This window comes from Chiloscyllium plagiosum, unplaced genomic scaffold (assembly GCF_037043375.1).
Source record: "Chiloscyllium plagiosum isolate Xiang-an unplaced genomic scaffold, Cpla_swu_hap1 HiC_scaffold_35, whole genome shotgun sequence".
Lineage (NCBI taxonomy): Eukaryota > Metazoa > Chordata > Chondrichthyes > Orectolobiformes > Hemiscylliidae > Chiloscyllium > Chiloscyllium plagiosum.
The window spans coordinates 44,068,126-44,094,320 of NW_028270173.1; the positions used below are offsets into that span (position 1 = coordinate 44,068,126).

Below are 26,195 nucleotides of genomic sequence, written 5' to 3' on the forward strand. Positions count from 1 at the left end.
TCCGTCAATGGTGACTGACTAAATACAGATATCTTTGACAAATGCACTGACTCCCACAGCTACCTGGATTGCACCTACTCCCACCCTGCCTCTTGTAAAAATACTGTCCTTTAATTCCAATTCCTCCACCTCAGCGGCATCTACTCCAGGAGGACCAGTTCCTCCACATAACACACCAGATGGCCTCCTTCTTCAAAGACCGCAACTCCCTCTCCCATCTGGTCAATAAAGCGCACCTCATTCACTTCCAACACCTCCATCCTCGAACCTCACGCCTCCAACCACAACAAGGACTGAAGCCACCAACTTCCACAGCCATCGCACCATCCTCCTTCATTTTCAAAACCGACAATAGGACTCCACCACAGGAGGTTTATTTCCCTCCACACCTCTATCCATTTGCCGTAACGACCACTCCCTCTGCGACTGTGTTGTCAGGTTCACGCCCCGCACCTGTCTCTTTTCCCTGCCACCGCAGGAATCACAAAACCTGCTCACACACCACCCCACTCAAATCTGTTCATGGTCCCAAAGGAAACTTCCGCATCCATCAAAGTTTTACCTGCACTTCAACAGATGTCATTTACTATATCCATTGCTCACAATACAGTCTCCTCCAGATTGTGGAGACAGGACGCCTACTTGCAGAGTGCTTCAGAAAATATCTTCGGAACACCGGCACCAACCAACCCCACCTACCATTAGTGACACATCAATTCCCCCACCCATTCTGCCAAGTACATACAGGTCCTGGGCCTCCTCCATCACCACACTAAATAAATAATGTTGGACGAAGAATGCCTCATTTTCCGCCTTAGGACCATCCAGCTGCTCAGCATCAATGTGGACTTCACCAGTTCCCTCATTTCCCCGCCCTCACCAAAATGCAATTCCAACCATCCAACATGGCATTACCCTCATAACCTGCCGACCTGTTCATCTTCCTTCCGACCTGCCCACTCCACCCCCTCACTGGTCTATCACCTTCACCCCATCCCCATCTACTTATCGCACTCTCAGCCACACTCCTCCTAGCCCCAACCCCTCTCACTTATCTCTCCAACTCCTCGGATCACAAGCCCGATTCCTGATAAAGGGCTGTTGCCCAAAGCGTGGATTATCTTGCTCCGTGGAAGCTTCCTGATCTGCTGTGGTTTTCCAGCACCACACTCTTGACTCTAATGTCGAGCATCGCAGTCCTCACTTTCTCATAATTCGCCCTATCCTGACAGCCAGCATTTTATCATGGCCTGTCTGAGCTCACCAAATTGTTGTCTCATGCTCCCCCACACTTCCTTCATTCTTGTCGGTCTTCCATTGGTTTGCTTCCATCGAACCTGTTGTCCACCTCTCCTTTCCTGTTTTTAAATGAATCACGATTATTCCACGGATATCTGGGCTTGCTACTTCTGCATTTCACCTGAAGGTTACAAATATGAGCCTTTATTCTCGTAGTTCATTTTTAACTCCTCACATTACTCCAATATACTTTTCAGTAGCTGTACATTTTCACCAGATCCACCAAAGTTTAACATATTCTGCTAGTCCCAATGTAAAAACTCTTTTTGCTGATCATTTTTTCTCATTTACGATGTCAAATTTAAACCATATAGTGGTCACTGTCATTTAAATGATGCTCCATTTTCACCTCAAACTTATGTCGAATATCTCTTCCCAAAATTCGATCTAGAATGGCACAAGCCTTGTTGGACGACTTGTGTCATCACAGAAAAAAACAATCCTGTATAAAAGGAATATTATTATTTCTGATTATCCCAACCAAGTACTGATATAATTAACTCATTAATATTTATTTAAACGTGTTAGTGAATTGGTTATATATCGGCCCCACAATTGCTCACTGGCTGGGTTCTCTATTACAGTCCTAACTAAATGACTGCTGCCCGTTTATTCCTATGATCTACCCGCAAACCATCCATCGGTTTGAACAACATCCGAGGACTTTCACTGAAATTGGTAAATCTGTCTCACAGTCAGGTAAAATAACAGTCTAATGTTGTCCCACTGAATAATCATGGTGAACAACATTCAAGGAAGCTCTAACGGTGTCAAGGGCAGGGAATCAACTCAGAGTGGGGCAGTTCGAGGTTCACCAATAATTATGGCCCAACAAAAGGCGCAATCAAGCTGCTCGGTCCCAAATTACATACTTGCTGGAGTAATGCTGTGGAAGGTGATGAGAGAACCAAAGTGAGGAAAAATAAAGCATGATTGATCTGAACCACACAAATGGAGGAAGGAACGCCAGCATCAGTAGCAGGCATTTCTAAACATGAGGTGTCAACGTGGTGAAGCTCCGAAACAGCATAAAAACAAGTGATAGACGGGGATAAGCGATGCCACAAACTGCAGATCAGATGTAAATTCTACACTCTGTCACATCCAGTCGTGATTGCTGGATAACAAGTCACTGGAAGAGGATGTTTTACAAGCACCCCATCTTCAACGATAGAAGAGCTCAGCACATCTTTCCAAAATATAAGTGTAAAGCATTCACAACAATCTTCAACCAGAAGTGTCAAGTAGCTGATCGAACGCATCCTGCGTCCTGCCTTGAAGCAATTCGATTAATTTCAACATTTGGATCCTATGCTTGCAAAAAGTGAACATATGATTTTTTTGTGCAACTTTATGGAAACTTCAGCCGCTACCATCCTGACAGGCAAGGAATTCCAGATTCCCATCACTCTCTGAGGGAAAATGATGCTCCGTACGTCTCCTCTAAAGTTCTGCCCCGGATTTTTAAGTCTGTGCTCCTTGACGATAGAGCCCTCCATACAGGTGAAACGTCTCTTCCGACTCAACTTCCATCCCACCTTCAAATTCAGTTGGTCCACCTCAGATGACCCCTCCCCTTCCATGACCTCAACATTATCATCTCTGGCAACAGTCTGCAAATGGGCATCTACTACAAACCTACAGACTCCCATAACTACTTGGACTGCACGTCCTCCCACCCAGCAACCTGCAAAAACTCCATCCCATTTGCTCAATTATTCTACCTCCACCACATCTATTTGAATGAGTAGACATTCCACTTGCGAGCATTCCAGTTGAGCAGCGATTTTGATTAATTGCTTTTCCTCCCTCCATCTTCCAGACATCTCTCTGCCACACCACCTCCATTCCCTATTCCACCACTCCAAAATCCGCCTCACAGCACAGAAAGAACAGAGTCCCCCTTGTCTCCACCTACTTCTCCACCAGAGTCCGCATCCAACACATCATCCTCAAACACTTCTGACAACTCCAAGACCCTACCACCAAGAACATCTTCCCCTCCCCATCCCATCTGCCTTCCTCAAGTTCTGTTCCCTTTCACAGTTCTTGGGTCATGCCACCCCCGTCACTGAACCCCAAGAACCTTGCCTTGCTTCCAGAATAAATGCAAAATCTACGAGCACACCACCCATCTCAAATCCACCCAGGGCCCCAAACAGCCCTTTCAGGTGAGTCAGAGGTTCATCTGCCTTTCTTCCAACCTAGCTTGTTGCATCAGGTACTCCCAATGTGGTCTCGTCTACATCAGGAAAACCGATTATAAACTTTGGCAATGGCTCACCAATTATCAAGCCAGGTCCGCAGGGGCCAACCCGACATACCAGTCACCACCCAATTCAATTCCCCCATACTGTCTTCCAGGACTTACCACAACCAAAAGGACGAGCCACACTACCATACATCAGGAGCATATCAGAACTGACAGCCAGACTACTGCGACCCTTAGAACTCATAACGGCACACAAATCAACAGCCACGCTCAGACAACATCTCACCAGAACGAAGACCCCGATACCCAACATGAGCAAAACTAATGTAGTGTACAAGATACCATGCAAGGACTGCACTAAACACTATATAGGACAAACAGGAAGACAGCTAACAATCCGCATACATGAACATCAACTAGCCACAAAACGACACGACCAGCTCTCCTTCGTAGCCACACACGCAGGCAACAAGCAACATGAATTCGACTGGGACAACACTACTATCATAGGGCAAGCCAGACAGAGAACAGCCAGGGAATTCCTAGAGGCATGGCATTCATCCACAAACTCCATCAACAAACACATCGACCTGGACCCAATATACCAACCACGACAGCGGACAGCTGAAACTGACAACCAGAAGCGGAAGGGACAGACCACTATAAACACCGGAGGAAACATCAAAGAAGCGCTTCGCAGGAGGCTCCCAAGCACTGATGATGTGGCCCAGCCAGGGGACGAAACGTTTGCAACAAAAACTTCCAGCTCGGCGAACAGAACCACAACAACGAGCACCCGAGCTACAAATCTTCGCACAAACTTTGATCACCACTGGTATCCAAGGGCAGTCTAGGCTCTGGGCATGGGTCTGTCTGAGGCCAACAGAAATACTCTGAATGCGGCTACTCCACAGAATCCAGGAGATGCTCACGGTGACTCCGCCAACCAACATTCCCCGTTTTGTTTTAATTAACACTTGGTTTGGCACTTGTCTGGATTCCCCAGACCAGCTGTAATTTGTGGGATCACAGAGTTACTCAATGCGGGGACAGACCCTTTGGTCGAACTCATCCACGCCAATCATTTGCCAGCACTCAGACCATGTCTCTCCAATCATTTCCTCTTCATATATTTATCTCTTTTAAACGTTGTAAGTGCACCAGCCTCCACAATTTCCTCTGGAAACATTCCTTATATGCACTACCTTCTGCTTGAAAACTTTGCCTCATTGGTCCCTTTCAAATCTTTCCCCTCTCACCCTACCCCAACACCCTCTAATTCTGGAATCCCCCACCCCAAGGAAATGACTCTGTGTATTTACACTATCCAAGCCCCTCATGATTTTATAACCCTCTGTAGGTCATGCCTCAGCCTCAGATACTCTGGGGAAAACAGCCCCAGCTTATTCAGCCTCTCCCTATCACTCAAATCCTCCAACCCTGGCAACATCCTTGTGAAACATTTCTGAACCCTTTCAAGTTTCAGAACATCCCTCCGATGGGAAGTAGTCAGAACCGCACACAATATTCCAAAAAATGGCCTAATCAATCGTGTGATGACCTCCCTGAAATGCAAAAAGTAATCAAAACATCTGCAAACTTGCTAACTGGAATGGTATGGTTGGCCAGGGTGCGTGGGGATTGAGAACACCTGCACTTGCTCCAAGAGGCAATAAAATTATGAGCATTCTCTATCCTCTAATATTGGCAAACTGTTGTGATTTGTCTAAATCTGAAACAGAATGCTGGAGACACCCAACATGTCTGGCAACATTTGGAAAGAAAGAGATAATATTTTGCGTCCAATAAGAACTCTTCAGAACGGATTTCAATCACATTAGATTCAAACAGTTCAAATGTTTCTCAAGCATTTTCTGAATCTGTACCTGTCTATATTCTGTTGTGATGAAACGTGCTTGCCCCTTTCAGAGATTGCATCTTAAACTATTGCACATCATTAAATCCCTCGACACGATCTCATGTTTATATCCTCATAACTTGCTGTCACATCTACATTCTACTGAGTACAGATATACTCCATGGAAACACCCTTCAGTCCAAACAGTCATGCCAAATGTTATCCCAAACTAAACTAGTCCCTCCTACTTGCTCCAAGACCATTTCCTTCCAAACAATTCCTATTTCTATATCTATCCACGTTTCATTTAAGCATTATTATTGTGCAACCATCCACCACTTCCTCAGGAAGCTCATTCCACATATAAACCACTTTCTGCATAAAAATAATTCCCTCTTATGTCATTTTTAATTCTCTTCCCGATTACCTTAAAAATATGTCCTCAAGTCTTTAAATCCTCCATCCTTCAGAAAAGCCAACCATTCACTTTATCTACACTTCTCATTATTTTATAAACTCCTGTCAGATCGCCTCTCAATCTCCTACACTCCAGTGAAAAATGTCCCAGCCGTTCCCTGAATAAGAATTGAAGTGTGGTGTTGGAAAAGAGCACAGCCGGACAGGCAGCGTACGAGGAGCAGGAGAATTGACGTTTCGAACATAAGCCTGTCTTCTGAAATTCTTGATGTCGAGCTTATGCTGGAAATCTCGATTTTCCTGCTCCTTCGCTGACAACGCAAAGCCATTGCATAAGCTGCAGTCTGTTAACTGTGCTCTCATTTTCATCACCAAAATTGCCGCTATTTTGAAGGTCCCAAAAGAATAAGTCTCAAACTCACTACCCTTGCAAACTTCCACCTCACCTTCAACACATTTTCGAATCTCCTTTCCCTAAAAGCCACAATCAAACCTTTCCAATCACATTTCTATCTCTGTTGCAGTACCAAAATAGCTGTTGTCAAAATCAGCAGAGCCATCGGATTGATTCAGTTTCTTAATCTGTTTTCGGATTTTGAAATAATTCATCTCACCATTCTCTTCCAATACAATTCCACGTCTTTCAGCTGCATGAGACTGCCCTTGCAAAAGCATAATCAGGGAAAGAATAGGACCCCTTAAAAATCAATGAAGTCGTCTATGTGTGGTGCCACATGAAACAGCGCAAATCCTAAATGAATAATTCTTGTCAGTATTTACCATGCAGAAAGATATAGAAATTAGGGAATTCCAGGAAACAAATAGTGATGTCATGAATAGAGTCTACATTGTAGAACAGGAGTTGCTGGAAGTCCAAAGATGTATCAAGACCGATAATTTCTTGAACATCATCACGTGTATCTCAGGACAATGTGGGAAACTAATGAAGAAATTACTGGGCCCTTGCCAGAGACACTTGTATCATTAATAGCCACAGGTGATGTGCTGGAAGCACGGAGGGTGGCTAATGTTGCGTCATTTTTAAAAGAAAGTTAGCAAGGAAAAACCATGGCATTACAGACTGGTTTAACATAATGTCAGTGGTTGTAAGTTATTCGAGGGGATTCTTAGAGATGGCATTGACAAGCATTTGGAAAGGCAAGGACTAATTAGAAATAGTCACCATGGCTTTGTATGTCGGAAATCATTTCTCAAACATTTGACTGATTCTTTTGAAGAGGTGACAAAGTATCTAGATGAAGGCACAGTGATATACTTTGTCTGCATGGGTTTTACTGACATCTTTGCCAAGATTCCATATGGTAGACTGATTAATAGGGTTAGATCACATCGAATCAAGGGAGAGATAGCCAGTTGGATACAAACTTGATTTGATGGTAGGAGACAGAGTGAAGATTGTTGTTTCAATTTGAGACCTGTGGCCAGCAGTGTGCGACAAGGATCAATGCTGGGTTTATTGTTGTTCATCAATTATACCATTGATTTTGACGAGAATGTAGGAGACATGATTAGTAAACTAGGGGATGACACCGTAATTGGCAGTGTAGTGGACAATGAAGAAGTTCATCTCAGAGTATAACAGAATCTTGACTAACGAGAGCAGTGGACAGAGGAATACCAGATGAAATTCAATGCATATAAATTTCTGACATTACATTTTGGGAAGACACACCAGGACAGGACTTGCAGTTAATGGTAGGACCCTGAGGAGTGTTGTCAGATCAGTCTTAGGGGTGATTGGACGTAGTTTCTTTGAAGTGGTGATACAGGTAGAAAGGCTGGTGAAGATGGCACTTGGCATCCATGCCTTCATCAGGCAAAGTCTTCAGTCCAGGAATTGAGATGTCATGTTACAGCTGAAAAAGACATTGGTGAGGAAACATTTGGAGTACTGTCGGAAGGATGTTATTAAATTGGACAGAGTGCAAAAAAAATGATTTACAAGGATGTTACTGAGACTGGAAGTCTTGAATTATAAGCAGAGGTTGAATAGGCTGGGACGTTTTCCCAAAGAGCGTAGGAGGCCGACAGGTGATCGTATAGAGTAATATAATATTGAGCAGCATACCTAAGGTGGAAAGACAAGGCCTTTTCACCACAGTATGGAACTCCAAACCTACAGGGCATAGGTTTAATGTGAGTGTAAAGATTTAAAAGCGACCTAAGGGACAAATTTTCATACAAATGGTGGTGTGTGTATGGATCAAGTTGCCAGTGGAAGTGGTGAATATGGGTACAGTTACAAAAGTTAAAAGACATTTCAACAGCTACATGGCTAGGAATGTTTTAGAGGGATATCGGCCAAATACCATCAAATGGGACTAGTTCAGTTTCGGAAAACTGGTCAGTACAGACAATTTTGCAGAAATGCCTGTTCCCTTGCTGTATGACTCCATCTTCTGTAAAATGTCTCAAGTGTTGTTTGCCATTATACACTCCATAAACCTAAGGTCATATTGACTTCACAAAATTCAAGAGGTCCTCGTAAAGACAGGGAAAACTCTGTTCCACAGGGAATGTTGGTACTGCCACTGAATTCTCTTATCAAGTGAACAGAAATGATGCACTATGATTAAATGGAATCTTGAGCCGGAGAGCCAATGTATAAAATTCAGTATGAATGCAAGAACTTGTGCACAGCTCATTATCATAGTCGAGTCCTGGGTGTGATTAATCGAAGTACTACGAACAGAATCAACCCCTACTGTCAAATGTCACTACATTGTGATAATAGGTTGAGTGAATGGGTAAATAATTTGCCATGTACAAAATATTCTGCTGTACAGAGAGCTTCCCGTCAATTAAACCTACTCTTTGACTCCACATGCTCTGAGTTTCGTCATGAATGTACTATATTCTCACTGATTGAAGGTCTTTAAAAAACACAAACATGTTACATCTCCTGCGTTACCCTTATCTACCTTTCCTGTTACTGTTCAAAGTATTAAGAATGGACACTTTCTATTTTGAAATAAGCACTGGCGGTTTTATTTTAAATCCTATTTGCTGTTCCTTGGAGTCAATTCTCTATTTGAATATAGATTTCACACCACTATTATGTAGTTCCTTATACATAATTTATTGTATTAGTTTTAGTTCCCTTTTTATTTATCAAAAATGCATTTAGAAATCTCCTGTTGACTTGTTTCTCTGTTGAACAGTGCTTCTGAAAGGGATACTGGAGTTCTAAGAATGAAAGCAACCAATGATCCAGTATTCCGGTATGAACAGAAGCCAAAATAAATAGGATTGAATTCATCTGATTCAGTCTTGTGCATAATTAACACTAGCAATAATAGAAGATTCAAGCCCCTTCAATCTCACGTGAACTTGCTGGTGTCTCTGTAAATTAGAAGATCGACTAAATCCCTTCTCACACACCGAGCAGATGAATGGCCTTTCTCCAGTGTGAACCCGCTGATGTGTCAAAAGCTCAGATGACAGTTTAAATCTCTTCTGACACACAGGGCAGATAAAAGGCCGCTCCCCAGTGTATACACCCTGGTGTGTCAGCTGGTGGGATACATGGGTGAATCTCTTCCCACACATAGAGCATGGAAATGGCCTTTCCCCTGTGTGAATTCTCTGGTGTGCAATTAGATGAGGTGACTTTCTGAATCCCTTCCCACAATGAATGCAAGTGAATGGTCTCTCATCAGTGTGTACCCGCTGATGTGTCTGGAGGATCTAGAATTGACCGAATCCTTTCCCACATACAGAGCAGGTGAATGCCCTCTCCCCAGTGTGGCTGCGTCGATGATTTTTCAGTTCAGTTGGGTAACTGAAACCTTTACCACAAACAGAGCAGGTGAATGCCCATTCTCCAGTGTAGCTACGTTGATGATTTTCCAGTTTGGATGGATAATTGAATCCATTCCCACATTCCCGACATTTCCAAGGCTTCTCCATTGTGTATATGTCCTTACATCTCTCTCGCTTGCATAATCAATTGAATCTCGTCTACACACAAAAGAGTTGATCAATTATTCTGCATCGTAAGTGCTATTTTTGAGGCTGCATAAATTATAAAACGTTATCTCACAATCAATCTACTGGAATAGACTCACTTGAGTTTGCGTGTGTGTTGTTGCTGCTCCGGTGACATTAATTCAGGGAATATTGCTTTCACAAACTGAACAGGCAAAAATTATCTCCTTCCACATCCAAAGGTAGATGGCATTCGGGTCTGATGAACTGATTGATGCTGCCAGATCTTCATATGAAATTTGGTTTGAATTTCCCATCTGTAAATGCTCTTCTTCCAATGCCCTGGAAAAAGGAAATCTGAAAAGTTATCAGTGTTATAACAGAGTGAAGTTCAATTGATTACAGAATATCCTTGCTGAACTTGTTTACTTTCAGCTCTATATTCCCTTCCCACTCACTCACTCACTCACTCAATCTATTTGTCTGTATCCTAGCATGATACAGCAACTGCTCTTCCCAAGTCCAAAAGAAATTATAGACATGTTAACACAGCTCAATCCATCTTGCAAACCATTTTCCTATTCATTGACTTCATCTATACTTCCTGATGCTTTGGAAAAGCAGAAAAATAATCAAGGACCTTCCTATTCTAATGATTCTTTGTTCTACGCTCTTCTATCAGGCAGACACATCGAAAATATATGAATTTTGTTTGCATTGAAACAACAGCTTTTTCCCTGCCATTACCATACTTTTGAATTGACCTCTTTAGTGTTAGTGTTGATCTCTCTCTGCACCATCTCAGCAGGTGGAACATCGTATCCTGCATTCTGTTGTTATCCTCATGCATTTGTACAGAATGGTCTGGCTGTAAAGCAGGTAAGCCATCACTTTCAACTGTACTTCAATACATGTGACAATGATAAATCAAATCAAATCAAATCAAATCTGCCTCTTCTCGGTGTCAACATCCAAACCCATCACAGCATTCAAACTTATTTCTCTTTTGGTTGACTTTCCCTTGTTCCCTCATGGACTATGACTGGCTGTATTCATTTCTCCACTTGCTGATTCCCCTGAATATTCTGAATCTGACGATGTCAAGTTCTATGCATAATCCTTTATCTTTAATATGAGAATCTGTGTCCAATCTATCTGTGCGATCATCAGAAATGTGCATTAAGAGGCTATTCCGCTTTCATCAGCTGACGCCTCACACTTACAATATTCCTGCTTGAAATTAGATATGTTAAGTGAATAAAAATAAATCACTATCCAGTGTAAAACTGAGTCAGACAGACAGGAGAAACGCGTCCTGCCTTCTCAAACGTAATTAAGGATGGCCAACATGTAATGGCCTTGACAGAAATACCCACAACCCATGAAAAAAACAAACCCTGGTTTGCAAGTACTCAATAAATTCTGATCACAAAAACCACGACTGTCAGTGAAAGCAGAGGAAGCCATTCAGACGGTTGCACCATTCAGTTTTTATCCTGGCCAAACAATTCCCATGTCCTCGCTCCTTGGGAGTATTTGCATGGCGCCTGAATGAACTCGAATCTTCCGAGGTGATTCCTAAGAGCACTGAATCAGAAATTTAGACCGATTTACCTTTCAAACTGGAATAATTTCAACGAGAGATATTGTGAGGAAGATTCAAAAACTGCTTGCACATACACAGAAGACAGGGTATGGCCGTTTTGTTTTAATGTTGCAGGATAATGGTTCCCTCTGCGATTCCAGACGCTGCAGAGTATAAATAGCAGGAGGGCAGCAAAGCACAGGAGCAAAAAGCCCTGCCTTCTCTGGGGAAGCAAGTCCCATAGAGGACATGTGCCTTGGGCCTTCCGGAAGTTGACTCGGGTCGGTTTTTGGGGGGAGGGGATAGCAGTGAGGGCTGGTTAAGATTGCTGGTGTCGGGGCCCGAATCAGATTTGCTCCGCCTGGCTATTTGGCGTCTGTGGTTCAAAGGGAGCAAGGTTACCATTCACTTGGCCCTATCGCACTTTTACCATACTCTCGCCACGAGTCACCGATCCCTTTTCTCTTGTCCACCGCATCTGGTTCGAGACAAAGGAGCATCCGGAATGCCCCGCTGCCCGTCCTGGTGAGCATGCGCTCTTTCGGTACCATCGAATTCAAAGTTTTGGACAGAGTACTTACTCAATCGCAGAGCATTGTGTGTACTGAACTTGCGATGACTGGTTGGCTCTTCAAAAGCGTCGAATTTATTGTGATCAGCCACAAAAGGTGTTTTCCCCACCCGCAGAAGTTGTTGCACATTTTCGATTTCGTAATTTTATGGTTACCTTTTTCTGTAATTAAGCAAGTTCATTCAGGCATTGTTGTTCCCCAGTGCAAGATTCAGGACGGTACTTCTAATGGTTCGCCACTGGAGTGTTGAGTACAACTTATCCATCGTTTCTTCAACCGTTTCATTTCTTGACTGGCTGGATTGAAAACTTTCCTGAATACAGACAAATGCCTCTTCACACCAACTTATCATGCCTAGATGTCCAATTATCCAAGTTTTGATCTTGTTTCGAACAAATGTAAGAAACAGATGCATTCCCTGTTTACAAAATTGATCACCCAGTCAGGAATTCTTTAAACATACCTTTGCCTGGGTCTGTTTGCCCTATTCCTTATTATTATTATCTGTCTGATACTTGTTCATTTATGACTCCTTTCACAAATGTTCCAATTCTAACACCTCTGTTGCAAACGATGAAATTGGGAATTTTCTTGCTGTGAAAATGGAAATCTCCATTTAATACTTATTAACAATATAGTTATTCTCTCTCACTCTTAGCCCTATATCGGTGTATATATAGTGTGTCGGACAAAGAATGCGATTCTGCTGAAGGACGATGACAATCTCAGGATGATGTGAAGAAATGGGATCTGAAAGGTAATCATTGTTGTTTCGAATAGATCAACAATGGGAATTAAATCTTCAGATGTATGTGACCTTTATGCAAAAGCATGCATGAAGGAACGGGGAGTAAGGGAGTATGTTTCGTACAAAATCGAATAAGTCCGGCAGCAAGGAATAATCCTGGATTGGTGCACATTAAGTCGATATGGGTGAAGTAAAGGACTAAAAAAGGAAAGAAGACACTGATAGGACTAGTCTATCCTTCCAGATTTCACTAAATTCAAAGTCCACTGTGTGCCTTGGTGGTATTCAAACCAGGCTCAGAACATTATCTCAATCTTTAAACTAATAGTCCAGTGAGTATAACACTCGCCTCTTCCAAATTGGGACAAATGGGGTTTGATCATAATCGCAAACTGCATCTCATGGAGTGGGTGGGGGCACATAGTTTATGATGATATATAACAAAGACTTGGCTGAGGAAAATGAATGTGCCATAGCTAATTTGCGTGTAAGAAAAAAAAGGTAGGAAGTAATATGGTGAGAATGCAAAAGTTGTGGAGAGGCATTTATACAGGCTAAGTGAGTGGGCAAAAACTTGTCAGATGGAATGTAATTTGTGGAAATGTGAGGTTTGGCAGGAAGAATAGAGGATCTGAATGTTACTTAAGTGGAGAAAAACTGCAGCAACTTTCAAAACAGATGCATCTGGGAGTCCTCATGCATGAACTACATAATAAAGTTCACCAAGTCATACTGAAGGCAAATGTTTCGCATTATTGCAAAGGGAGTGGAATATAAAAGCATAGATGTTTTTCCTTTCTTTGGAAGAAGAAAATGAGAAAGCCAAGTGCTTCTGTGCGCCCATTACAGTTTGGATATTTGTCCATTCGTGAGCATTGTGTTGAAACTGCAATATCAATCGCCATTTTTTTCATTGTTAAACTACACCATTACTACTATCCTTTTGTGCACTATTGTTTGACTCCTCCATCTTTGGAATTCTTCAACAATTCATGATCACTTTAAGGGACATGTTTGATCCCAGTTCAGTGTTTGATCTTACCCACATTTTTCCTGCCTTTCATCTTTGTACTTCATATCTCGACTCCAAAGGTCCAACCTCCTGGCCCTCATCTTGTGTGCAGTATTTATCCTGTGGACTTCCTTCTTCTACTTATTATAATCAAATTTCACAAATTACTAGCCACACCTGGTAAATATTGGCCATTAATAACCTTTTTGTTCATCTTCCTTTCAAACAAATAGCCTCATATTGACTTTGAAAACTCACCTATTATTAAGCAAAATGACAATTTTAGCAGTTGAAGCCTTATACCTGTCAAGTATTTGTTTATGAAGTGCCTGAATCCTTGTTATTTTCTATAATTTCTTCAAAACCTCCAAATTTGTAGTTGATACCAAACAACATTTAACGACCTGAACTGTGTCGTTCCATGATGTGCAATTATGATTTTTCTGTATTTACCACTAAACTTCCCTTTTTGCTTCATTTTTAAGCCCTTCTCTCATTTAATAAACCCTATTTTCCATTATTTAAGCTGGTTACTGAATGCATTATATTACACATTAACAGTAACTGATTTTTTTCTGTGAGTTTGGTTCTAAGTAAAGCCTTTCTGCCTGCACACTTCTCTTACCCTTTTCGATTATGTCTCGGGAATCTGTTCAGACCCTGTGAGACCAGCAAATGGTGTATTAAAAGACGTCAAACATATTTTGATAGCTTGTCACAGAAAAGGGTTATACAAAGAGTTTACGGCTCCTTCTGTTCGAAAGGGTCAAGAATTAGTTACCAGACAGAAGCTGAAATTAGAGTTAAATGGGCATTTCTGAGTTGGCAGACTGTGATAAAGGGAGTCCTGCAAGGAGGAACTTTGGGGCCTTTACTATTTGGAATCTATGTTCATTCCTTAAGTAAAAGAAAAGAATTTTTTTTTTTAATTTTGTCGATGATACAATTTATTGAACTGAGAAATGATGTAGAGGTGGTAATGTTGGACTGGGGTGGACAAAGTTAAAAACCACGCAACACCTTGTTATGGTCATACATGTTTATTTGAAAGTGCATGCTTTTGGAGCACTGCTCCTTACTCAGGGAGGTGTGTGATTTTTTTAATTAAATGAGAATCAGTGTGACAAATGAAATATATGCCCTCTAATTCTGAACTCCCTGACACCAGGGAAAAGATTTTGCCTATTTATCCTATCCATGCCCCTCATAATTTTGTAAACCTCTATAAGGTCACCCCTCAGCTTCCGACGCTCCAGGGAAAACAGCCCCAGGCTGTTCAGCCTCTCCCTGTAGCTCAGATCCTCCAACCCTGCCAAAATCCTTGTGAATATTTTCTGAACCCTTTCAAGTTTCACAATATCTTTCCGATAGGAAGGAGAACAGAATTGCATGCAATATTCCAACAGTGGCCTAACCAATGTCCTGTACAACCGCAACATGACCTCCCAACTCCTGTACTCAATTCTCTGACCAATAAAGGAAAGCATACCAAATGCCTTCTTCACTAGCATATCTACCTGCGACTCTACTTTCAAGGAGCTATGAACCTGCACTCCAAGATCTCTTTGTTCAGCAACATTCCCCAAGACCTGACCATTAAGTGCATAAGTCCTGCTAAGATTTGCTTTCCCAAAATGCAGTACCTCGCATTTACCTGAATTAAACTCCATCTACCGCTTCTCAGCCCATTGGCCCATCTGGTCCAGATACTGTTGTAATCTGAGGTAACCCTCTTCACTGTCCACTACACCTCCAATTTTGGTGTCATCTGCAAACTTACTAACTGTACCTCTTATGCTCGCATCCAAATCATTTATGTAAATGACAAAAAGTAGAGTGTCCAGCACCGATCATTGTGGCACTCCAGTGGTCACAGGCCTCCAGTCTGAAAAACAACCCTCCACCACCACCCTCTGTCATCTACATTTTGAGCCAGTTCTGTATCCAAATGGCTAGTTCCCCCTGTATTCCATGAGATCTAACCTTCCTAATCAGTCTCCCATGGGGAACCTTGTTGAACGCCTGACTGAAATCCATATAGATACATCTACTGCTCTGCCCTCCTCAATCTTTGTTACTTCTTCAAAAAACTCAATCAAGTTTGTGAGACATGATTTCCCACGCACAAAGCCATGTTGACTGTCCCGAATCAGTCCTTGCCTTTCCAGAAAAATGTACATCCTATCACTCAGGATTCCCTCCAACAATTTGCCCACCACCAAGGCCTGTCTTTACCGCCCTTCTTAAACAGTGGCACGATGTTTGCCATTCTCCAGTCCTCCGGCACCTCTCCTGTGACTATCGATGATACAAATATCTCAGGAAGAGACCAAGCAATCACTTCTCTAGCTTCCCACAGAGTTCTCGGGTACACCTGTCAGGTCCTGGGGATTTACCCACCTTTATCAGTAAATACCGATGCAAAATATTCATTTGGTATCTCTCCCATTTTCTGTGGTTCCACACAAAGGCCGCCCTGCTGATCTTTGAGGAGCGCAATTCTCTCCTTAGTTACCCTTTTGTCCTTAATATATTTGTAAAACCACTTTGGGTTCTTCTAAATTCTATTTGCCAAAGCTGTCTCATGTCCCCATTTTGCCCTCCTGATTTCCCTCTTAAGTATACTCCTATTTTCTTTATACTCTTCTAAGGATTCACTCGAACTATCCTGTCTGTGTCTGATATATGCTTCCTTCTTTTTCTTAACCAAACCCTCAATTTCTTTAATCATCCAGCATTCCCTATACCTACCAGCCTTCCCTTTCACCCTGACAGGAATATACTTTCTCTGGATTCTTGTTATCTCATTTCTGAAGGCTTCCCATTTTCAAGCTGTCCCTTTACCTGCGAACATCTGCCTCCAGTCAGCTTTCGAAAGTTCTTGCCTAATACCATCAAAATTCGTCTTTCTCCAATTTAGAACTTCAACTTTTCGATCTGGTCATTCCTTTTCCATCACTATTTTAAAATGAATAAAATTATGGTCGCTGGCCCCAAAGTGCTCCCCCACTGACTCCTCAGTCACCTGTCCTGCCTTATTTCCCAAGAGTAGGTCAAGTTTTGCACCTTCTCTCGTAGGTACATCCACATACTGAATCAGAAAATTGACTTATACACACTTAAGAAATTCCTCTCCCTCTAAACCTTTAACACTATGGCAGTCCCAATCGATGTTTGGAAAGTTAAAATTCCCTTACATAACTACCCTATTATTCTTACAGATCGCTGAGATCTCCTTGCAAGTTTGTTTCTCAGTTTCCCTCTGACTATTGTGGGGGGGGGGGGGGGGGTCTATAATACAGCCCCAATAAGGTGATCATCCCTTTCTTATTTCTTAGTTCCACCCAAATAACGTCCCTGGATGTATTTCCGGGAATATTCCCCCTGAGCACAGCTGTAATGCTATCCCTTATCAAAAATGCCACTCCCCCTCCTCTTTTGCCTCCCTTTCTATTCTTCCTGCAGCATTTGTATCCTGGAACATTCAGCTGCCAGTCCTGCCCATCCCTGAGCCATGCTTCCGTAATTGCGATGATATCCCAGTCCCATGATTCTAACCATGTCTTGAGTTCATCTGCCTTCCCTGTTAGGCCCCTTGCATTGAAATAAATGCAGTTTAATTCATTAGTCCTACCTTGTCCCTCCCTGCCCTCACCGTTTGACTCACTTCTGTTCTCAGCTGTACCCGTCTCTGATTGACCTCTTGCCTCACTATCTCCCTGGGAGCCACCCCACCTTACTAGCTTAAATCCTCCCAAGCAGTTGTAGCAAACTCCCCTGCAAGAATATTAGTGCCCTTCCAATTTAGGTGCAATCCATCCTTCTTGTTCAGGTCAATTCTACCCAAAAAGTGATTCCAATGATCGCAAAATGTGAATCCTTCTCCCATACACCAGCTCCTGAGCCATGCATTCATCTACTCTATCCTCCTATTCCTGCTCTCACTAGCTCGTAGCACTGGGAGTAATCCAGATATTACTACTCTTGAGGAACTCCTTTTAAAATTTCAACGTAACTTTGTGTAATCTCCCTTCAGAGTCTCAACCTTTTCCCTTCCAATGTCGTTGGTTCCAATGTGGACAATGACCTCCTGCTGGCCCTTCTCCCCCGTGAGAACATTCTGCACCCTCTCTGAGACATCTTTGATCCTGGCACCAGGGGACCAACACACCATTCTGCTTTTTTTCTCTGCTGGCCACAGAAATGTCTGTCTGTACCTCTGACTACAGAATCCTCAAACATGATTGATCTCTTGGAAGCTGACGTACCCCTAGTTGCATTTGAGCCAGTCTCAATACCAGAAACTTGGCTATTTGTGCTCCGTTCCCCTGAGAATCCATCACTCCCTACATTTTCCAAAACAGCATACGTGTTTGAAATGTGTATACCCACAAAAGACTCCTGCTGTAGCTGCCTACCTCCCTTACACTTCCTGAAGTTAACCCATCTATGTGACTGAAACTGAGACATTCCCCACCCCTTTCTATAACTGCCATTCATCACATCCTGTTGCTGTTGCAAATTCCTCGTCGCTTCTATTTGTCTCTCCAACTGATCCACTCGATCTGATAAGATTCGGATCCAACAGCATTTATGGCAGATATAATCCGCAGTAACCCTTAAACTTATCTTTAAACGACCACATCTGACAAGAAGTACATATCACTGCAAAGGCCATTTTTGCTCCTTCACAAACTGCAGACCCAGAAAATAAAGCCATCTTATTCCTCTACAAATACTGCCCAAGGTTAAATTAATAGCTATGGCTTATATTTTAAGTTTAATCAAAAGACTTATATCCAAAAACATATAATCAAGGAAGAATCCACTGCATCCACTACTGCAGCAATTCTCTTGGACAGACTTAAACAACAGTTAACTTATCTGATTCTGTGCTGTGCACATCGCCTGCCCTGCCTTATTTCCCAAGAAGAGGTCGGGTTTTGTGCCTTCTGTGGTAGGTACATCCATACACTGAATCAGAAAATTTTCTTGTTTGGAAAGTCAAAATCCCCTCCCATAATCCTGTGATTCATACAAACAACTGAAATCTCCTTACAGCTTTGTTTCTGAATTTCTGACTGACTATGGGGGATCTATAGTACAATCACAATAAGGTTTTCATCCCTTTCTTATTTCCCATTTCTTAAATAACTTCCCTGGACATATTCCCAGGAATATCTTCCCTAAGTACAGATATAATGTTGCCCCTAATCAACGGCACCACTCCCCCTTCCTTTCTTGTCCCCCTTACTATCCTTCCAATAAAATCTATACTCTGGAACATTAAACTGCAGTCTGGTCCATCCCTGAGCCACATCTCTGCAACTGCTATGATATTCCAAATCCCATGTTTCTAATCATGTACTCAGTGCTTCTGCTTTGTTAGACCTCCTACAATGAAATAAATGATGTTTAATTTAACAGTCCTACCTCATTTCGTTTTTGTTCTTGATTGCCCTGTCTGTTTGATTTACTCTTTTTCCCAACTGTACTAGTTTCAGGGAGATCACTTTCCTCACGATCCCCATGAGTCCCCTACCCCCCCCCCCCCCCCAACAGACCTGTTTATTTCTACGCAAAAAGATTTAGCAAATCTTCACGCCAGTATATTAGGCCTCTTCCAATGCAGATGCATTCCGTACTTCTTGCACAGGCCATTTCTACAAAAGAAGACATTCAAATGAGAAAAAATGTGAATCCTTCTCCCTGTATCAGTTCCTCAGCCACGCATTCATCTCTCTAAACTCCTATTCCTCCCATCACGAGCTCATGGCACTTGGAGTAATCCAAATATGACTATACTCGAAAGCCTGCTTTTTACTATTCAACCTAAACTCTCTCCTCAGAATCTCATTCTTTTCACTTCTTAAGACATTAGTTCCAGACAATATCCTGGTCCTGTTGACCTTTGAGAAAATTCTACACACTCTCTGAGATTTCTTTGATCCTGTCCATAGAGAGGCAACACACCACTCCGATATTTAGCTGTCAGCGACAGAATCGTCTGTCTGTGCCTCGAACGAAAGAATCCTCTATCACAATCGGTCACTTGGAATCTGAGATAATCCTCATTTCATTAGAGCCAGTCTCAGTACCAGAAACCTGGCTGTCAGTACTACATTCGCCTGAGAGTCAATCAGCCCCTACATTTTCCAAAACCGCATACTCGTTTGAGATGAGGATGGAGACAGGTGACCCTTGCACTACCTGCCTCCCTGTCTGACCTTTCGTCGAGGTAACCCATCGTCCTGAATGTATCATCGGTTTATCTCCCTCCCTGCAATTGCCATCCATCACACCCCCGAGCTCCTGCAAATTTCTCATTGCCTCTAACTCCTGCTCCAATCGATCCATGCAATATGACAGGAATCACAACGAAATACACTTCCTGCAGACATAACTCTCCCTAATCTCTCACATCCGACTGGAAGAGCACATCAATCCTGCAAAAAAACTATCTTTACATATTAACAATCTACACCCCCAGAAACTAGCACTGTCTTACTGCTCTAAAAAAAACCACAACTTCAACATTAATACCGAAGTTTTTATATTCTTAAAGTTTTAATGAAATAATCAAAAGGTAAACACCTTCTCGCTATTGTGGATTTACCAAAGAAATAGCCACTTAGCTGCTCCCCTGCTGTGAGCTCCCACACACTGGTTTTCTCAAAGGTCATATTTGTATTTTGCTGTCTGTTTGTTTTTCTAAGAAGCAATCCAATGTCTGAAGATGCTTGAAACCAGACAGCAAAGGAAGCAGCTGTGCAGGTTACTGCTGGGTTAGACAGCAGTGTCAGTTTCTTTCAACATTTGATTCAATGCCCTTTTCTGTGTTTTTCCTTTTTGAACTGCTGTTGTTTTGATCGTTTTTTCCCCAAACTTCCAATACAATACAACGGCATATAAAACAGTAATTACTGCTCTTAAATTATGAGGAAATTCATTTCAACACTGAAAATACCTCAACAAAGTCGCAGCTCTTCTGGCTGCAACTTTTCTGCCCCATCCTCCATTTTCGATTACCTAGCCCTTAATTCTTTATCTCATTTTTGAAGGTCTCCCACTTTCCAACAGCCCCTTTACGCATGAATAGCTTCTCCTTGTCAACTTTTGAAATGACTTGCCTAATTCCATCAAAATTTGCGTTACTTCAATTTAGAATCTTAACTTTTCGATTATGTATATTCTTTTAAAACTAACAGAATTATACTCACTGGCCCCAACTTGCACTCCCATTGACACCTCAGTCAACTGCCTTGCTTTACTTCTGAAGAAAAGGTCATGTTTTGCTCCTTCTTTAAGAGGTTCATCAACATATTTAATCAGAAAATCTTCTTGTAGACAATTGACAAGTTCTAATCCATCTAAGCCCTTAACACTATATCAGTCCCAGTCTATGCTTGGAAAGTTAAAATCCCCTACCATTATAATCCTCTTATTCTGAGAGATAACTGATAACCCCTCACAAATTTGCTTGATAAGCAATTCGAATCCCGACTGTGCGGAAACAGGCCCTTCGGCCCAACAAGTCAACTCCGACCCTCCGCACAGTATCCCACACAGACCCATTCTCCTACATTTACTCCTTCCTCATGCACCTAACCTACGGATCCCTGAACACTATGGGTAATTTAACATGGCCAATTTACCTAACCTGCACATCTTTAGATTAGGGGTGGACACTAGAGCAACTGGAGGAAACTCACGCAGATACAGGGAGAATATGCAAACACCACACACAGACATTTGCACGGGGCTGGAATCGAGCTCGGGTCCCTAATACTGTGAGGCAGCAGTGCTAACCACTGATTCACTGAGCCGCTTCTCCATTTCCTGCTGACTATTGAGGGGCAGATATTTAGTTCCAATGTGGTGATAATCCTTTTTTTTCTTTACATTTCCATCCAAATAACTTCATTGAACGTAATCCCAGGAATATTCTCCCTGAGTACAACTGAACAAAAATGCCACACCCCCTTCACTCTTGCGTCCTTTCTCTCCTTTCTCTCGCATCAGTACCCTGAAACATTAAGCTGCCAGTCCTGTCCTTCCCTGAGACACGTTTATGTAATACTTATGAATTCCCTGTGCAATGTTTCCAACCATGCCTCCGGTTCATCAGCTTTACCTGTCAGTCTTCTTATATTGAAATAAATGCAATTTATTTGATCAGTCTTATTTTTTTCTCTGTCTTGCTCTTGCCTGCATTGACTCTTTGACCTGCTCCTCTTCTCAATTGTACCAGCCTCAGTCATTCCTCTTTTCTCACTATTTATTGCCCCATCTCCCCAGCCTTTACTGGTTTCAAACTCATGTGTAGCATGAGCAATCTACCCACTAGGATACCGGTCCCCTTCTAATTAAGCTGCGAACCATCCTTCTCATAAGGCCGTTTCTGCCTCAGACACGATTCCAATGATCCAAAAATGTGACTCGCTACCCACTGCACCAGCTCTTCACTAACACATTCATCTGCTCTAATATCTTCTTCTCACTCTCACCTATCACAGGGAGTAATCTATATATTACTACGCGAGAGGACCTATTTTCCAATCTCCTGCTCAATATCCTTTATTGTGTCCTCAAAACCATCTCCCTTCTCTTCCGATATCATTGGTACAATGTACAATGTCACTCTTCCCTTTCCAAGACATCCTTGACCAGGGCAGCTAGAGACCATTTTGATGTCCCGCTGTCGGTCACAGAAATGTCTGTCTGTGCTCCCAGAAAGAAAGAGAGTCTCCATCACAATTAATTGCTTGGAACTGGACATATCTCTCGTCACGGTATGGCTAGGTTTGGTCCCAGAAAGTTGGCTGCCAGAGCTGCATTCCCCTGATAGTCCATCACACCCTACATTTTCCAAAACAGCACACTTGTTTGAGATGCAGATAGCCACAGGAGACTCCTGCACTTTCTGTCTGCCTCTGCTACCTGTCCTATAGTTAACCCATCCATTTGACTGTAATTGCAGTTTTCTAACTTCCTGAACTTCAATCCATCACATCCTTATTGCCTCTAACTGCTGCTCCACCAGATCCATATGACCCAATGGATTCACAACCAAACACACCTCTTACAGGCGCAATCATCAGAAATATTGAAATTCTCGATAACCTCACACATCAAACAGGATGAGCATGTTTATTTACTAAAGGCCATCTGTGTACCTTTATTTACAGATCCAGACAGTACCACCCTCTTATTGCTCGAAAAGCACTGCACTCGGATAACTTCATAACTATGTTTTATATTTAAAGAAAACAAAACACAGATCTCAGTAAAACATCAGAGTCTATTATAGATCTGCCAAAGGAATTTATGATTTATAAGTTTTTTAAATCTTCAGAACAAATACTCACTGGTCAATGAAATCATGATTGTCCAGGCTGTGAGCTGTTCTGAAACTGAGGTTTCTGCAAGGCCAGCTTTTTGTTTGGTTTTCTTGGACAGAGCTCCGATTCCCAGAGATGCTTGTTATGTCACAATCGGTCAGCTGTGAAAGTTCATTGTTTTTTTGTATTGAACTCTCGATCCATTCTTGGACCTCCCACATGGTCTCTCCTGAAATTTCTGCTCTCTCCATTTCCTCCCATTTAAAGTATGTTGTTTATGATTTTACCTTTGAATTAAAAAAAAAAAGTTATCACTTATAAATACAATAATTAATGCTCCAAGAAATCGAGGGAAGAAAGGATCTGCTGTATGGATATGACTCTTTCCCATCCACCATTTTGAAAATGGTTCAGGCGCAGGATTTACTTTTACTTTTACTTAATTGTGCCAGGATTAGAGGAGAGAACTGCAGGATATTTGATCAGGAATAAGGAGGAAAATGTGAAGAGAAAGAAAACTGAATTTCACCTGGAGTTGCATGAAGGAAGCCCGAAACCCACATTTGACCATTCAGACAGGTTTGAGTCAGCAGGGTCTCTTGTTCGAGGGCAGGGTCATAAAAACGGCAGCCAACTTGTATGATGGGAGAGGGAGCAGTCTGGGTTTCAAGACACAAGTGACCATTGACTCGTTGACTTTATTGTCACTTTGCAACTGGGGTTGGAGCATTGAACTCAGACAGAAGAGGGCAAAGACAGAGAGGAGAGAAATTTTGAAGAAGTGTGACAGATTGAAATCTCTCCAAAGGGACAACAGAAAATGTATGGGATGAGTGCTTACAGTTTTGAGGAAACAATAGGGGAAAGAATGTTCCATAGAAACTAAACATGCCTGCTCTGAAATTATGTTTTGTACCTTGATTAGTGATTATTTTTAACCTCTTTTCACAGGGACATTGGAAGAAAAGCTGAGATCAGAAAACTCAAAACACAATGTCATATCCAGATTTGAAAGTATTGCTTGACGACAAACAGATCCTGGTTATTCTCGGCATTTGAATGTGAAAGGAGATACGTTTGCTCCGCTTGCCTGTTCAAAACATTTCAAGCATCGATGTGACTGAGATAACACCAAGATCCAGACACCTGACTGAAAATGTTCCAATGCATTGACTGTGAAAAGAACTTCGACTAGTTATCATTCCTGAATAAACACTTTAACCTTTTCAGCAGGAGCAAATGTACATTTGTACTTTGTGTGGACAAAACTTCAACTCATCATCCAACCTCGAGAGTCACAGAGCCGCCCAGACCATGTTGCGACCATGGAAATGTGGGGACTGTGGGAAGGGATTCAACTACTTATCTCAGTTCGAGATACATCTACGTAGTCACACTGGGGAGAGGACGTTCAGCTGCTCGCAATGTGGGAAGCGTTTTCGAGAATCATCAAACCTGCTGAAACACCAGCAGCTTCACACTGGCAAGAGGCCATTCACCTGCTCCGTGTGTGAGAAAGGATTCGCCCAATCCTCTCACCTGTTGACACACCAACAAGTTCACACAGGGGAGAAGCCATACAGTTGTTCTTATTGTGTGAAGACATTTACCCGTGCATCCAACCTTCTGAAGCATCAGCAAATCCATACCGGAGAGAGGCCGTTCACCTGCTTTATTTGTGGGAAGGGATTCACTCAGTCTTCTAACCTCCTAACTCACCAAGCGGTTCACACTGGGGAGAAGCCATTCACGTGTTCGATTTGTAGGAAGGTATTCACCCAGTCCTTCCACCTGCTGACCCACCAGCGAGTTCACACCAATGAGAGACCTTTCAAATGCTCTGGCTGTGTGAAAACCTTTGCACGTTTATCGAACTGGAAGACGCACCAGCGAGTACACACTGGGGAGAGACCATTCACTTGCTCCGTATGTGGGAAAGGATTCACTCAGTCATCCAACCTGCTTAAACACCAGCAAATTCACAACTGATTGCAGGGGATGGACCTTGCTTTTTTCACTGCTGGTATTCACATCCACAACTGAACCGCATTCTGACAGTTGGGTTTGTTTCTGCTGATGGAACTAAACTCCAGCCCGGTCACATTGCTAAATTAATAAATAAAGCTGCTTAATCAAATATATTTGACTCTGTATTGCTCATGGCCCACAGTTGGATATTCAAAGGAGAGTGTCAACGATGTAAATGTCCTCCAGCATACAAAATAAAGAACATGTGCATGCTGAGCATAAAGTGGTGTATTTCTCAGCATCTCTCCAAATGTCTCTGAAATTCCATTGTGGTTAGTTTCTTCTCTTGGAGATAACCCTGGGAGAAGTTTCTGTTTTAATGGAGCCCCCCCTTTGTTTTTGTAAATCTGGGATAAAGATTAACATGATTTTAAATACTTGCCATTTGAATTTAGCAGGTCTCATCAGTTATATGCAGACTGAGCCAAAGAGAAAGTCTGCTGCCAGTTTGGATTATTCCCATCTCTAGTCTGCAACAACTCTCACGAGACAGAGGCTGCCAAGCATTTCAGGAAACTGAAGTAGCACCAATCCTTAGATGAGAAGGGTCGAGGTTTTTTCCTTTCTCTAACTTTTCTGATGGTCATGGACTTGGAACACTGGAGTTTCACTGCTTCGGAGCTTTTTCTGGCCTGTCCTCACTGCTCTTGAGATTCCCACACATTGTCATGTTGAGACACTGTACCTTGTATATGCTCGTGTGCCACTGTGCACCGGAGATGTATTAATTATAAGCTTAGGTACTGAATGGCGTTTTGATCAAATGGGTTATTTTGTCCTGAAGGATGTTTGTGGAGTTGTATTCATCCAGGTTTGTGGAGAGTACCCTGTTGCACTTGTGAGTTACGTTTCGTGATTTTTTTGAGTCAGGCATTGAGTAACTCTTCACAGAATCTCAGCTTCTGACTTCATTTTGTAGCTACAGAAATTCCAAGGCTAGTCAAGGTATGTCCCCGGATGACCTCATGAGATGCTGCCAAGTTCAATGTTGCTGACTTTGACATCTCAACATCATATTCAGTTCATGAAAACACGAGGTAATACAGCTTTGTCTTCACTGTGTCAGGGAATGTGTGTCTCTCTCTCCAAACTCCTGACATCGTACCGGGTTCACACTGCTGAAAAGCCATTTACCTGCTCTGTACATGGAAAGGGATTCTATCATTTCTTCCACC

General features: G+C 42.4%; 1 protein-coding gene and 1 pseudogene across 1 annotated transcript; one reads left to right on the top strand and one right to left on the bottom strand.

Annotated features, from left to right (window-relative positions):
* Positions 1 to 9,071: 9,071 nt before the first annotated feature.
* Positions 9,072 to 9,731, bottom strand: LOC148140730 (uncharacterized; annotated as a pseudogene).
* Positions 9,732 to 24,306: 14,575 nt separating this feature from the next.
* Positions 24,307 to 24,981, top strand: LOC148140731 (uncharacterized). The gene has a single exon (XM_087979536.1). The coding sequence runs from the start codon at positions 24,307 to 24,309 to the stop codon at positions 24,979 to 24,981; it is 675 nt and encodes a 224-aa protein (XP_087835662.1).
* Positions 24,982 to 26,195: the final 1,214 nt, after the last annotated feature.

Bases quoted from the DNA above. Each gene is read 5' to 3' on its own strand.
- LOC148140731 (XM_087979536.1), top strand. From the start codon at position 24,307: ATGTTGCGACCATGGAAATGTGGGGACTGTGGGAAGGGATTCAACTAC.